Genomic DNA, 14,685 nt, shown 5'->3' with positions numbered 1-14,685 from the left:
ACTCATTCCAGGGTTTTTATTTATTTGGATTATTTTCTGCATTGTAGAATAATAGTGAATACATCAACACTATGAAATAACATATGGAATCAAGTAGTAACCAGAAACAAATCCAAATATATTTTATATTCTTCAAAGTAGCCACCCTTTGCCTTGATGACAGCTTTGCACACGCTTGGCATTCTCTCAACCAGCTACAGTGCCTTGCGAAAGTATTCGGCCCCCTTGAACTTTGCGACCTTTTGCCACATTTCAGGCTTCAAACATAAAGATATAAAACTGTATTTTTTGTGTGAAGAATCAACAACAAGTGGGACACAATCATGAAGTGGAACGACATTTATTGGATATTTCAAACTTTTTTAACAAATCAAAAACTGAAAAATTGGGCGTGCAAAATTATTCAGCCCCTTTACTTTCAGTGCAGCAAACTCTCTCCAGAAGTTCAGTGAGGATCTCTGAATGATCCAATGTTGACCTAAATGACTAATGATGATAAATACAATCCACCTGTGTGTAATCAAGTCTCCGTATAAATACACCTGCACTATGATAGTCTCAGAGGTCCATTAAAAGCGCAGAGAACATAATGAAGAACAAGGAACACACCAGGCAGGTCCGAGATACTGTTGTGAAGAAGTTTAAAGCCGGATTTGGATACAAAAAGATTTCCCAAGCTTTAAACATCCCAAGGAGCACTGTGCAAGCGATAATATTGAAATGGAAGGAGTATCAGACCACTGCAAATCTACCAAGACCTGGCCGTCCCTCTAAACTTTCAGCTCATACAAGGAGAAGACTGATCAGCTCTGCAGTTCACTCTGGATGAACTGCAGAGATCTACAGCTGAGGTGGGAGACTCTGTCCATAGGACAACAATCAGTCGTATATATATCGTCCTGTGTGGCTCAGTCGGTAGAGCATGGCGCTTGCAACGCCAAGCGTCGTGGGTTCGATTCCCGCTGGGGCCACCCATATGTAAAAGTAGTGGCCCCAGCCGACTTGTAAGTCGCTTTGGACAAAAGCGTCTGCTAAATGGGATATATATTGCACAAATCTGGCCTTTATGGAAGAGTGGCAAGAAGAAAGCCATTTCTTAAAGATATCCATAAAAAGTGTCGTTTAAAGTTTGCCACAAGCCACCTGGGAGACACACCAAACATGTGGAAGAAGGTGCTCTGGTCAGATGAAACCAAAATTGAACATTTTGGCAACAATGCAAAACGTTATGTTTGGCGTAAAAGCAACACAGCTCATCACCCTGAACACACCATCTCCACTGTGGTGGCAGCATCATGGTTTGGGCCTGCTTTTCTTCAGCAGGGACAGGGAAGATGGTTAAAATTGATGGGAAGATGGATGGAGCCAAATACAGGACCATTCTGGAAGATGGAGTCTGCAAAAGACCTGAGACTGGGACGGAGATTTGTCTTCCAACAAGACAATGATCCAAAGCATAAAGCAAAATCTACAATGGAATGGTTCAAAAATAAACATATCCAGGTGTTAGAATGGCCAAGTCAAAGTCCAGACCTGAATCCAATCGAGAATCTGTGGAAAGAACTGAAAACTGCTGTTCACAAATGCTCTCCATCCAACCTCACTGAGCTCGAGCTGTTTTGCAAGGAGGAATGGGAAAAAATGTCAGTCTCTCGATGTGCAAAACTGATAGAGACATACCCCAAGCGACTTACAGCTGTAATCGCTGCAAAAGGTGGCGCTACAAAGTATTAACTTAAGGGGGCTGAATAATTTTGCACGCCCAATTTTTCAGTTTTTGATTTGTTAAAAAAGTTTGAAATATCCAATAAATGTCATTCCACTTCATGATTGTGTCCCACTTGTTGTTGATTCTTCACAAAAAAATACAGTTTTATATCTATGTTTGAAGCCTGAAATGTGTCAAAAGGTCACAAAGTTCAAGGGGGCCGAATACTTTCGCAAGGCACTGTACATCAGGTAGTCAGCTGGTATGCATTTCGATTAACAGATGTGCCTTATTAAAAGTTTGCTTGTGGAATTTATTTCCTTCTTAATGCTTTTGAGCCAATCAGTTGTTTTGTGACAAGGTAGGGTGGAAAACAGAAGATCGCCCTATTTGGTAAAAGACCAAGTCCATATTATGGCAAGAACAGCTCAAATAAGCAAAGAGAAATGACAGTCCATCATTACTTTAAGACGTGAAGATAAGTTCTTGAAATGTTCCGTATTGACTTAGAAGGTTTTTTCAAGTGCAGTCGCAAAAACCATCAAGCGCTATGATGAAACTGACTCTGATGAGGACCGCCACAGGAAAGAAAGACCCAGAGGATTTATTTATTTATTTCACCTTCATTTAACCAGGTAGGCCAATTGAGAACAAGTTCTCATTTACAACTGCGACCTAACCAAGATAAAGCAAAGCAACAAAAAAAGTCTATATACAGTGTGGCAAATGAAGTAAGATTAGGGAGCTAAGGCAATAAATAGGCAATAGTGGCAAAATAATTATGACAAATATGAAGTGAGGGCCAGCCAATGAGAGCATACAGGTCGTAGTGGTGGGTAGTATATGGGGCTTTGATGACAAAACTGATGGCACTGATAGACTACATCCAGTTTGCTGAGTAGAGTGTAGGAGTCTATTTTGTAAATGATATTGCCGAAGTCAAGGATCGGTATGATAGTCAGTTTTACGAGGGTATGGTTGGCAGCCTGAGTGAAGGATGCTTTGTTGCGAAATAGGAAGCCAATTCTAGATTTCATTTTGGATTGGAGATGCTTAATGTGAGTCAGGATGGAGAGTTTAGGAAGGATAATTTCATTAGAGTTACAAGCCTCAGAAATTGCAACCCAAATAAATGCTTCAGAGTTCAACAGACACATCTCAGAGGAGACTGCGTGAATCAGGCCTTCAAGGTCGAATTGCTGCAAAAAAACACTACTAAAAAGGACACTGATGAGAAGAAGAGACTTGCTTGTGCCAAAAAAACATGAGCAATGGACATTAGACTGGTGGAAAACTGTCCTTTGGTCTGAGGAGTCCAAATTTTAGATTTTTGGTTCCAACCGCTGTGTCTTTGTGAGACGCAGAGTAGGTGAACGGATGATCTCCGCATGTGTGGTTCCCACCGTGAAGCATGGATGAGGTGTGATGGTGCTTTGCCAGTGACACTCAGTGATTTTTTCAAATTTCAAAAAGCACACTTAACCAGAATGGCTACCACAGCAACAATACGCAATCACATCAAGTTTGCACTTAGTGGGACTATCATTTGTTTTTCAACAGAACAATGACCCAACACACCTCCAGGCTGTGTAAGGGCTATTTGACCAAGAAGGAGAGTGATGTAGTGCTGCATCAGATAACCAGCCTACACCCAAATGAGATGGTTTGGGATGAGTTGGACCGCAGAGTGAAGGAAAAGCAGCCAACAAGTGCTCAGCAAATGTGGGAACGCCTTCAAGACTGTTGGAAAAGCATTCAGGTGAAGCTGGTTGAGAGAATGCCAAGAGTGTGCAAAGCTGTCAACACAACTGATTGGCTCAAACGCATTAAGGAAAGAAATTCCACAAACGTACTTTTAACAAGGCACACCTGTTAATTGAAATGGATTCCAGGTGACTGGCTAATGAAGCTGTTTGAGAGAATACCAAGAGTGTGCAAACCTGTCATCCAAGGCAAAGGGTGCCTACTTTGAAGAATCTGAAATATAAAATATGTTTTCATTTGTTTAACACTTTTTTGGTTAATACATGATTCCATACGTGTTATTTCATAGTGAAGACCTCAAAACTATTATTCTACAATGTAGAAAATAGTAAAAAATAAAGTAAAACCCTTGAATGAGGTGGTGTCCAAACTTTTGAATGGTACTGTATATATTGAAACTCCAGCATAGCCCAAAAATATTTTTGGTATCTCAGATTGCTATGTGAGAATTGCCAAAACAAACTTCATTGGGATAAAGGATGTTTGACATGCTTTTAACATTTGTAACAAACCATTTTTTAGAAAATCATGATGAAAGTGGCCATTTTAGGCCCTTGTTAGGCGTAAAATGTCTCCGGTAAGACTCTATGAACTGTACATGAAACAGACATCTTGGTGTCATACCCCTCAGTGTTCTTTAAAATATGGATTATGTCTAGATTCTGAAATACAACTTTTCACATTAATTTATTCAACATAAAAAAGTACCCTTTTTGATTTTGCTTATTTGAACCCTTTGACACGTACGATAACATATTTGTGATCATTGTTGAGTGGTCCCTGCAGCGTACCATCGCAAATATGTGATTGGAACAGTAGCAACAGAACGTATGATGCAACAAACGTATCTAAAACAGCATTGTGGTCTGAAAAGCATGTAAACAATGTTTTGTTCTGATGGGAAATAAAAAGGTCTTCACGACTTTATCCCTCAATTTCACCTTTCATTGTAAAATCTAAAATGCGAACGCCATCATCCAAACATCACACGGAACACATCCACAGCCAAACTCATTCCATAAACTAGTCTAAATAACAGGTTGCGCTGACCCCCCCAAAAAACACATTTTACAATGTACCACATCTCTGGTGACCACAAGGAGAGATGTAATATTGTTTAGAAAAGAGATGCGTGTCAGTTAAGCAAACAGCAGCTAAATTCTTTATGATGGCAACTATGTTTGAAAAGTAAAAACTCCTAATTCCTGAATGCCAATCAATATAAGATGCAAATAAACAGTCAAAAACATATTTTTTTTTACTTACTTTGCCCACTTTTCAGCATATTACAAATCTTCGATGTACGTGTTACAGTGCATACAAGAACCGGAGCATATGACTTGTAAACATGGAACCCAAACCGTCTGCACGCGTGCGCCATCGTGCATAAATTTATTTTGTCCCCCCACACCAAATGCGATCACGACACGCAGGTTAAAATATCAAAACAAAATCTGAACCAATTACATTAATTTGGTGACAGGTTGAAAAGCATTAAACATGTATGGCAATTTAGCTAGCTAGTTTGCACTTGCTAGCTAATTTGTCCTATTTAGCTAGCTTGCTGTTGCTAGATAATTTGTCCTGGGATATAAACATTGAGTTGTTATTTTACCTGAAATGAACAAGGTCCTCTACTCCGACAATTAATCCACACATAAAACAGTCAACTAAATTGTTTCTAGTCATCTCTCCTCCTTCCAGGCCTTTTCTTCTCTGGACTTTATATTGCGACTTTCATAAATTAGGTGCATTACTGCCACCGACCTCATTCGTCTTTCAGTCACCCGCGTGGGTATAACCAATGAGGAGATGGCACGTGGGTACCTGCGTCTATAAACCAATGAGGAGATGGGAGAGGCAGGACTTGCACTGCAATCTGCGTCACAAATAGAACTGACTTCTATTTTAGCCCTTGGCTAAAGGAGAAATTTATATGCCAAATAAAAATAAAACCACTGGAAAGCGGGTCTGAGCTGGCAACCCTGAAATACCATAGTTACAATCTGATGCCGCGTTCAAGACAACACTGGGAACTCCAAAAAAAGACAAGCTCCAACTGGGAAAAGTAGTTTTGAACGGTCATCCAACTCGGGCATCTCTCTAGAGCTCCGACTTTCCAACCTGAAGATCACTGAAGTCGTGATTTTACCTCGTATTTTTCAGAGCTTCCAGTTGTCTTGAAAGCACCATAAGTCAGTCGAGTGAACTATCCCTTGTTATAACATCTTTGGTCTGACAGACGCTTACGTGACAACTGGAATGCATTGTATGACGTCAACAAACATGACGTCACCCACAGCTGGCAAATAGCTTAGCATTAGCTCATCATAATTAGTACAACCCTCAAGAAACTGTTACACACATCATGTGTCCATTACAATCTATGCAAGAATCAGAATGCATGATTTGTCACCAGTACTTAAAAACGTGAATAAAACAGTAAATACATTATGATCCATAAATGCTCCCAAGTGGCTCCCAAGTGGCTCCCGAGTGGCGCAGTGGTCTAATGCACTGCATATCAGTGCTAGAGGCATCTCTACACTGCATCTTTAGTTTAACTTTTTGCAAATCCCCCCCAAAAACTGAACAAAATACCAACAAGTCTCCAAAAATGTAATTTCAGCCTGTGGTGCATGGCCTTAAGACATTGTTTGTAACAATATACTCTTAAAATAGTGATTTTGGTCCACCAGCTTCAAACATCAATTGGCAGCTTTATTGTATTAGGTTTGGCTTTTTAAGCCAATAGTGGCTAACCAGTGATGGGATAATGTCAATGCTGCATTGGTTAGATAATATCTGGGAGCTTGCGGTGTCTGATACTTCTGAGATTTATTCATGACAGTTTGCGGTAGAACACGTTGTTGGAGACCCTTGGTGTAGCACCTTTAACCAATCACAGACCATTAGGATTGCACATTCGGCAAATCACCAGCATATTTATTTTGAATCCATTTCCCCATTCACTGTTAGGAGAGAGCCCACTCTGGAAATGTGATGTACTTGTATAGTATATTGTTCCAAACAACATCTTAAAATGAACAAAATTTTAAAAAAGCTACTTTTGACATTCATATTTGTTTATGTTGAATAAATTAAATGTAAAAACTGAATGTCTAGACATACTCCATATTTTTGCGCACACTACAAGGAGTACAATGACACCAATATGTTGTCTGTATCGTGTACGGTTCCCATGTCATGTCATATAACAATGGCCACTTTAATCATCATTTTCTCAAAAATGGTTTCTGATACAAATGAAAAAAGCATGTCAAACATCTTTCCTCCCAACAAAGTTTCTGTGAGTAATGCGAGAACAATCTGAGATAGCTAAAATATTTTGGGGCTGCGCTGGCGATTCCCGAAAACGGCAGGTAGCCTACTGGTTAGAGCGTTGGGCCAGTAACCGAAAGGTTGCTAGATCAAATTCCCGAGCTGACAAGGTAAAAATCTGTCATTCTGCCCCCGAACAAGGCAGTTTAACCCACTGTTTCTAGGCCGTCATTGTAAAGAAGAATTTGTTTTTATCTGACTTGCCTAGTTAAAAGGTTAAATACATTTTAAAAGACACCATTAGCATGTAACATTGAGAACCACTCAGATGTTCCTATTCATCCCATGAGTAATGTCTATAGCCTTCGAAGACATAGTCTAAAACCTTTTATCAGGTACACTAGACACTATTCAACAGTACAATAAAGAGTAGTCAGCAAAGCCATTACAATATATTTCACTGTCAATACATTGAATACCACCTCCCTCATAACAACTTGGCTAATAATTCAGGGCTGGACTCAAAAATCATTATGAAGCCTACCAACTGGAAACAGAGCATTGTACCCTACAATGGCTATTCATTCCTCTCATGGGGTCATTGTAGGGCCAAGACATTTTGCTAACCGGTTCTGTCCAAAAATAATTCATGTGTAATGATGAACTAATAATGTAAAGTTTATAAAACTTGAAGTACCAAGTTCAAATCCAACACACCTCGTTTCGGCTGCATGTCCTGTGAGCCTCCCGCGAAAATGTCCTGTGGGTTCAAAGTGCTCTGATGCAACGCAGAGTCCGAGTTAGTCCTATAGCACAGAGAAAGAGACATACACCACTTAAGGGGGGTGACCAACTGTATCAGTTGTGGAAAGTCAAGGGAGCGTTTCACAACGAAATCCCAACAGTTCGACGTCACATAGTCAGGTTATCTTACCTCCTCCAACTGGTGTCAGGTGGGGGTGACAGATACACTGAACCATATGGACAGCTATCAATGTAATACCCCTGGTTAAGGGCAACACAAATCTGTAGCATTTCACAACTGATGTTAATGGATGTAAAACACAATTATGCATAAAGTACAGCATATGCTTTTGAAGTACAATGGTTAAAGATGTTAAATAGTGGTGCATGCTTTAACGAAAAGGCTAATTGTTACTGTAAAATTACTATGTAATTACCATGTCATTCATAGTCAAATATCCGTTGCATAGCAGACCGTAAATAATAAAAAGTTAACTATACAGTAGCATACACCGACAGTAAAAGATATTTGGCGTCCATGTTTGTCGAGGGGCCTTCCATGTGGGGACGTGATGCGGTTTCTGTCCCGGTAAACTCTGTCAACCAATCCATGATGCCGTGTTGTCCTGCTAGTGTCACCTGAACCTTGAAAGGGAGTCTGCAGACACCGCACAAAGAAAACCAGTTACAAGCTCCATAGATAAAAAACTGAAAAATGTATGTCAACAAAAGAGTAAACAAATTTCCATTTCGGGTAAGACACATACAGCGACTTCAAAAAGTATTCACACCCCTTGACCTGATTGTCTTTTTTTGTCACTGGCCTACACACAATACCACATAATGTCAAAGTGGAATTGTTATTCGAAGTTTCAACAAATTAATAAAAAATGAAAAGCTGAAATACCTTTCCAATATCCAAACACTTTATGGCAAGCCTAAATAAGTTAAGGAGTAAAAATGTACTTAACAAGTCACATAATAAGTTGCATGGACTCTTTGTGCAATAATAGTGTTTAACATGATTTTTGAATGACTACCTCAGCTCTGTAACCCACACATACAATTATCTGTAAGGTCAGACAGTCAAGCAGTAAATTTCAAATACAGATTCAACTAAAAAGACCAGGGAGGTTTTCCAGTGCCTCGCAAAGAAGGGCACCTATTTTTTTATTTTTTATTTCACCTTTATTTAACCAGGTAGGCTAGTTGAGAACAAGTTCTCATTTACAACTGCGACCTGGCCAAGATAAAGCATAGCAGTGTGAACAGACAACACAGAGTTACACATGGAGTAAACAATTAACAAGTCAATAACACAGTAGAAAAAAAGGGGAGTCTATATACAATGTGTGCAAAAAACCTATTGGTAGATAAGTAAAAACATTTTTTTAAGCAGACATTGAATATCGCTTTGAGCATGGTGAAGTTATTAATTACAATTTGGATGGTGTATCAATACACCCAGTCACTACGAAGATACAGGCATCCTTCCCTACTCAGTTTCCAGAGAGGAAGGAAACCATGAGGGATTTCACCATGAGGCCAATGGTGACTTTAAAACAGTTACAGTTTAATAGCTGTGATAGGAGAACTGAGAATGGATCGACAACTATTTAGTTACTCCACAATAGTAACCTAATTGACAAATTGAAAAGAAGGAAGCATGTACAGAATATGTTTGCAAAGAGGCACTAAAGTAATACTGAAATAAAGTGTTGCAAAGCAATTCTCTTTTTGTCATGAATACAAAGTGTTATTTTTGGGACAAATCCAATATAACACATAACCGAGTACCACTCTCAATATTTTCAAGCATATTGGCTGCATCATGTTATGGGTATGCTTGTAATCGTTAAGGACTGGGGAGTTTTTCAGGATAAAAATTAAACGGAATGGAGCTAAGCACAGGCTAAATCCTTCAGGAAATTCTGGTTCAGTCTGCTTTCCACCAGACAATGGGAGACTAATTTACCTTTCAGCAGAACAATAACCTACAACACAAGGCCAACTCTACACTGGAGCTGCTTACCAAGAAGACAGTGAATGTTCTCGAGTGGCCGAGTTACAAATACTCACAGCTGTAATCACTGTCAAAGGTGCTTCTACAAAGTATTGCCTTAGGGATGTGAATACGTATGTAAATTACATATTTCTTTAATTCATTTTAAATACATTTGCTAACATTTATATGGGGTATTGTGTAGGTGACAGAAGAAAAATGTAATCCATTTTGAATTCAGGCCATAACACAACAAATTGTGGAATACGTCACAGGGTATGAATACTTTGAGTCCGACAAACACACATTACCTGAAAAGGCATGTCAATGGTACCATTTCCAATCTGATTGACATTTGGCAATGATCCGCCATAGTACTGCCCACGGTTTTGTCCCAGCTGTAAATACTGGGTCTTCTGTAACTGTAACTGTATAAGGAGTGACAAAACAAAACAAAGAGCAAACATGGCATCAGATAATGTTCGGTATGAAATATTCAACAATAATTCAAAATGAGGGTGACAGCACAAAAATTCTGACTGATGAAAAAAAACAAAAAACATTCCTTGTTTAACATTGATTCTATAGATTACAAATCACTCCATCCATCTCAGTTAGAAACAAGGGGATAAGACTTGTCTGGCCTAAGCAATCACCTATTGTTGTGTGAAAATGACATTTACTCACCTTTAACCTCATTTTACCTAATAAACTTCATAGAGAAAATACATTTTTCAGCAATTACAGATCACCCATGATTAAATTATGTTTTCTTTATTTACAATCTTGCTACACCGCCACATCTTGACATTGACTGGCACCACATATAGGCCTAGCTGGGATATAGGCCTAGCTGGGATAACTATCACCTATATGAATAGGTTCAACAGTTCACCTGCTATGAGTATGCAAATAGTTGATCTCAAATCAAATCACATTTTATTGGTCACATACACAGTTAGCAGATAATGCAAGTGTAGCGAAATGCAGTGCATCTCCTCCTCATGGACTGCACCAGATTTGACCGTTCTTGCTGTGAGACGTTACCCCACTCTTCCACCAAGGCACCTGCAAGTTCCCAGATATTTCTGGGGGGAATGGCCCTAGCCCTCACCCTCCGATCCAACAGGTCCCAGACATGCTCAATGGGATTGAGATCCGGGCTCTTCGCTGGCCATGGCAGAACACTGACATGCCTGTCTTGAAGGAAGTCACTCACAGAACGAGCAGTATGGCTGGTGGCATTGTCATGCTGGAGGGTCATGTCAGGATGAGCCTGCAGGAAGAGTACCACATGAGTGAGGAGGGTGTCTTCCCTGTAACGCACAGCGTTGAGATTGCCTGCAATGACAACAAGCTCAGTCCGATGATGCTGTGACATACTGCCACAGACCATGACTGACCCTCCACCTCCAAATCGATCCCGCTCCAGAGTACAGACCTCTGTGTAACACTCATTCCTTCGACGATAAACGCAAATCCGACCATCATCCCTGGTGAGACAAAACTGCAACTCGTCAGTGAAGAGCACTTTTTGCCAGTCCTGTCTGGTCCAGCGACGGTGGGTTTGTGCCCATAGGCGACATTGTTGCCAGTGATGTCTTGGGAGGACCTTCCTTACAACAGGCCTACAAGCCCTCAGGTCCTGCCTCTCTCAGCCTATTGCGGACGGTCTGAGCACTGATGGAGGTATTGTGCGTTCCTGGTGTAACTCGGGCAGTTGTTGTTGCCATCCTGTACCTGTCCCGCAGGTGTGATGTTCGGATGTACCGATCCGGTGCAGGTGTTGTTACATGTGGTCTGCCACTGCAAGGACCATCAGCTGTCCGTCCTGTCTCCCTGTAGCGCTGTCTTAGGCATCTCACAGTACGGACATTGCAATTTATTGCCCTGGCCACATCAGCAGTCCCCATGCCTCCTAGGCATGTTCACGCAGATGAGCAAGGACCCTGGGCATCTTTCTTTTGGTGTTTTTCAGAGTCAGTAGAAAGGCCTCTTTAGTGACCAAAGGTTTCATAACTGTGACCTTAATTGCCTATCGTCTGTAAACTGTTAGTATCTTAATGACCGTTCCACAGGTGCATGTTCATTAATCGTTTATGGTGCATTGAACACGCATGGGAAACAGTGTTTAAACCCTTTATAATGAAGATTTGTGACGTTATTTGGATTTTTAAGGATTTTCGTTGAAAAGACAGGGTCCTGAAAAAGGGACATTTCTTTTTTTTGCTGAGTTTACATTTCAGAAAAGTCTCTTATGTACTAGAGATACTGAGTAATATCACGAGACAGTCATTTTGATATTTTGTTTAGAAAAGCTGGTAATCAAAGTTGTTTAATCCTATACGCAGACTGTACCCAAACTGTTCATGTCTGTCACGAACATGCACTATTGATTAAAGCAGGGAAATCATTTAATAACAATCTCTAAAGCCTATGTTCAGAGTGTTTTGAAAATACAGTAATCTCCCAATAGTGAGTAAAGTTTGAATACATCTTGTTATTTTGTTGACAGAAGATTACATGCATTTTGGGATCAGTGTTTCACAAATCCAACCACATATGAATCTAGTCAATACGGTAAATGTGCCTACTTGAGTGAACTTGTAGGCTCGCTGCCTACTGCACTGTCAAAAGTTATTATCAAATACTGAGTATTAGACTTGCCCTTCCTATTAATGAATGCATACTATATGTTACAAAGTAAGTATTATGTTTATAGCCTCATACTATAACTAGGGCTGGGAATTGCCTGGGACCTCATGATACGATATTATCACGATACTTTAGGTGTCAATACGATATGTATTACGATTCTCACGATTGTATATTTATTGCGATTGGATACTGTTAATGTATTGCGATTCGATGTTCCAAACCTATATTGATCGCCATACGTATGCTGCAGAGTGTCAAGAGGGAGTTTTTTTTAATCAATCATGAAAACAAAAATGTTGTAAAAAAGTGCAGGTATACAGGCCACGAGCACAAAAATTATATTGCGTTATTGCCAAAATGATACGATACAATATATTGTCCAAAATAATATCCAGATATGTAGCTGTATCGACTTTGTCCCCCATCACTATACTATAGGGCCAAAAGCAATATTTTAAAAGAGATTCTCCAGTACTTTTGTATACTTTTTAGCTAGTAGCCCTCTCGCTCACTTTGTGTGCATCTTGCTAGCAGAGGTGCTAAAACTCATTGGCTAGAACTGGAATTGCTAGGGGGCTGTCCCATGTGAGGGAAAATGTAGGGGAAAAAGTGCACCGTTTCCAGGAAAACAATCGCTTTCAAACTAGGGATTTCATGGCTGACTCCGGTAACAGTAATTCTGCTCATAAATGCATGTCTGAACTACACATGGACACATCCACCCCAAAGTTCCAGAGCATGTCCCCAAATAGTGAAACCTACTCTTCCCAAATGTGTTTGTTGAAATTGCACCCAAATGTTCCAGCCTAACACAATAAATCACCCACTTCAGGAAAAAGTGCAGATGTCACCTCAACACTGAATTAATCAATTGAAATCAATAGAAAATTTGTTATTTTCTGTGAATTAAAACCAAAAACTACACTGATGATTGTCCAATATATTCAATGATAGTACCATCCAAATAAGGATGCAGTAATTTAACCAGTCAGTGAGCGATGCCAATGTTGCTACAGTATCTCAGAACCCGCCCATTTGAAACTATTTCAAATCGCTGGTTCTGCTGGCAACGTTTCTCAAATGCACCAATGTTATTTCGTATACATTTTGTAGAAAAATGTACTGCCAAAAGCACTGAAATGACATTGATCTAGAGCGCAATATGTTGCTGGCATTAGAGGCCTGCGGCATGCGGTTTTTGTCGTCAACATAATCTGTGCGGGTTTGTCCTCATCTTTGATATGCCACTGTCAATCATATTACTGTACTTGTCTGCCCAGTTTCACAGCACGACTGCTTTTCCCACCTGGTTATTAGCCTGTGTGTCTTGGTGATCTTTAAACTGAACATACTGCTCTCCAAAATGCTTCTATACATAGAAATTGCTGTTCATCTGAAGCTTCTTCCTCGCCTAGAGTGCGATCAGAAAAACCAACGAACGTTCTATTTGATGTGGCTGTCAAACACGCATGCACGCCCCACATTAGTTGGCTATTGCCTTGCACTGGAGCTATATTGTGCAACTTTTGAAGACCGAGGGACTTGAGTCGGGATACCTCTCCATTTGAGAATAACTACACAAATACGATAATAAGACTGCTGGTTGCCATTCATGCCAATAATATTAGCTGGCACGTAGGGGGCTGTTTGTTATTGTTTACCTCCCTGGCCAAGCTACGTGCCCGCCGCGAATATTACTGAATTTGACAGCTCACCAGCAATAACAGCAAATGGGTAAAAAAAAAAATGTTTTTTTTAAAAACACACACACAAGCTTACCCTCGCTGCTCGGGTAATACTCAAATCTTTCATCACTTCCTCGAATGCTGCGGTCTCCTCTGCCTGCTTCTGATTATGTAAAGCGATTTTCTCGCTAAATTTCCGCGGATTGTTTGATGTCGCCATGTTTCGCTCGTCTGCTCCGCTTTCCCTTCAATGACGTTGCATGCACACGTCCTTGCGCGTGGGCGTAGGTTACGCGCACATCTGGAACGCCTGCATTCCCCACCTTCTTCACCAGGGATGGGTGAAATACCAAAAAGTGATATTAAGTTATACATTTTACCCTCATTGTTGCTTGTCTGGACATGTTACCAACGGTCCACTTGTCAGACGTATGCGGATAACAAAAATAAGATGCTTTAAAGAACGTGTTTGTCGGGTTCTTCTTGTTTGCTTGCCTTTTGTAGCCACTTAGCCTACAAGGCATAACAATACTCTATCCTGTTCCCCTTATTTTCCTCTGATGAAGGCTAGAGCCTATGAAAGTGGTTGTGTGTGTCCATTCCTTTCCAATTATTGTAGGCCTAGTGTCTTTAATAACTAGCCCCTGGCCAGATGTCTCCACTCAAAGGAGAGCGCTTACTGGCAATATAAATCTCACTTGGAATTAAACGCATAAACCACTGTAAATCACACAATTAACTACTAATATGCTGAAAGTACTAACACTATCAAAAAGGTATTTTTTTTTGACAGACACTAAGGCCAAAGATGAGGTTTTGAGTGACAGGCACAGTCCAAGCAC

At 40.2% G+C, this 14,685-nt stretch overlaps 1 protein-coding gene across 1 annotated transcript in view; it reads right to left on the bottom strand.

Annotated features, from left to right (window-relative positions):
• Positions 1-14,185, bottom strand: part of crtc1a (CREB regulated transcription coactivator 1a) — a 39,495-nt gene extending 25,310 nt beyond the window's left edge. The window contains 5 exon segments of the mRNA XM_064940280.1: positions 7,472-7,560; positions 7,689-7,750; positions 8,028-8,156; positions 9,812-9,928; positions 13,938-14,185. Of these exon segments, the coding sequence (XP_064796352.1) occupies positions 7,472-7,560; positions 7,689-7,750; positions 8,028-8,156; positions 9,812-9,928; positions 13,938-14,063 (523 nt within the window). The 5' untranslated portion in view covers positions 14,064-14,185.
• Positions 14,186-14,685: the final 500 nt, after the last annotated feature.

Source organism: Oncorhynchus masou, chromosome 3, assembly GCF_036934945.1.
Source record: "Oncorhynchus masou masou isolate Uvic2021 chromosome 3, UVic_Omas_1.1, whole genome shotgun sequence".
In the NCBI taxonomy this organism is placed as follows: Eukaryota; Metazoa; Chordata; class Actinopteri; order Salmoniformes; family Salmonidae; genus Oncorhynchus; species Oncorhynchus masou.
Note: the sequence above shows the minus strand (reverse complement) of the source record. Positions and strands in the feature narration are given on the sequence as shown.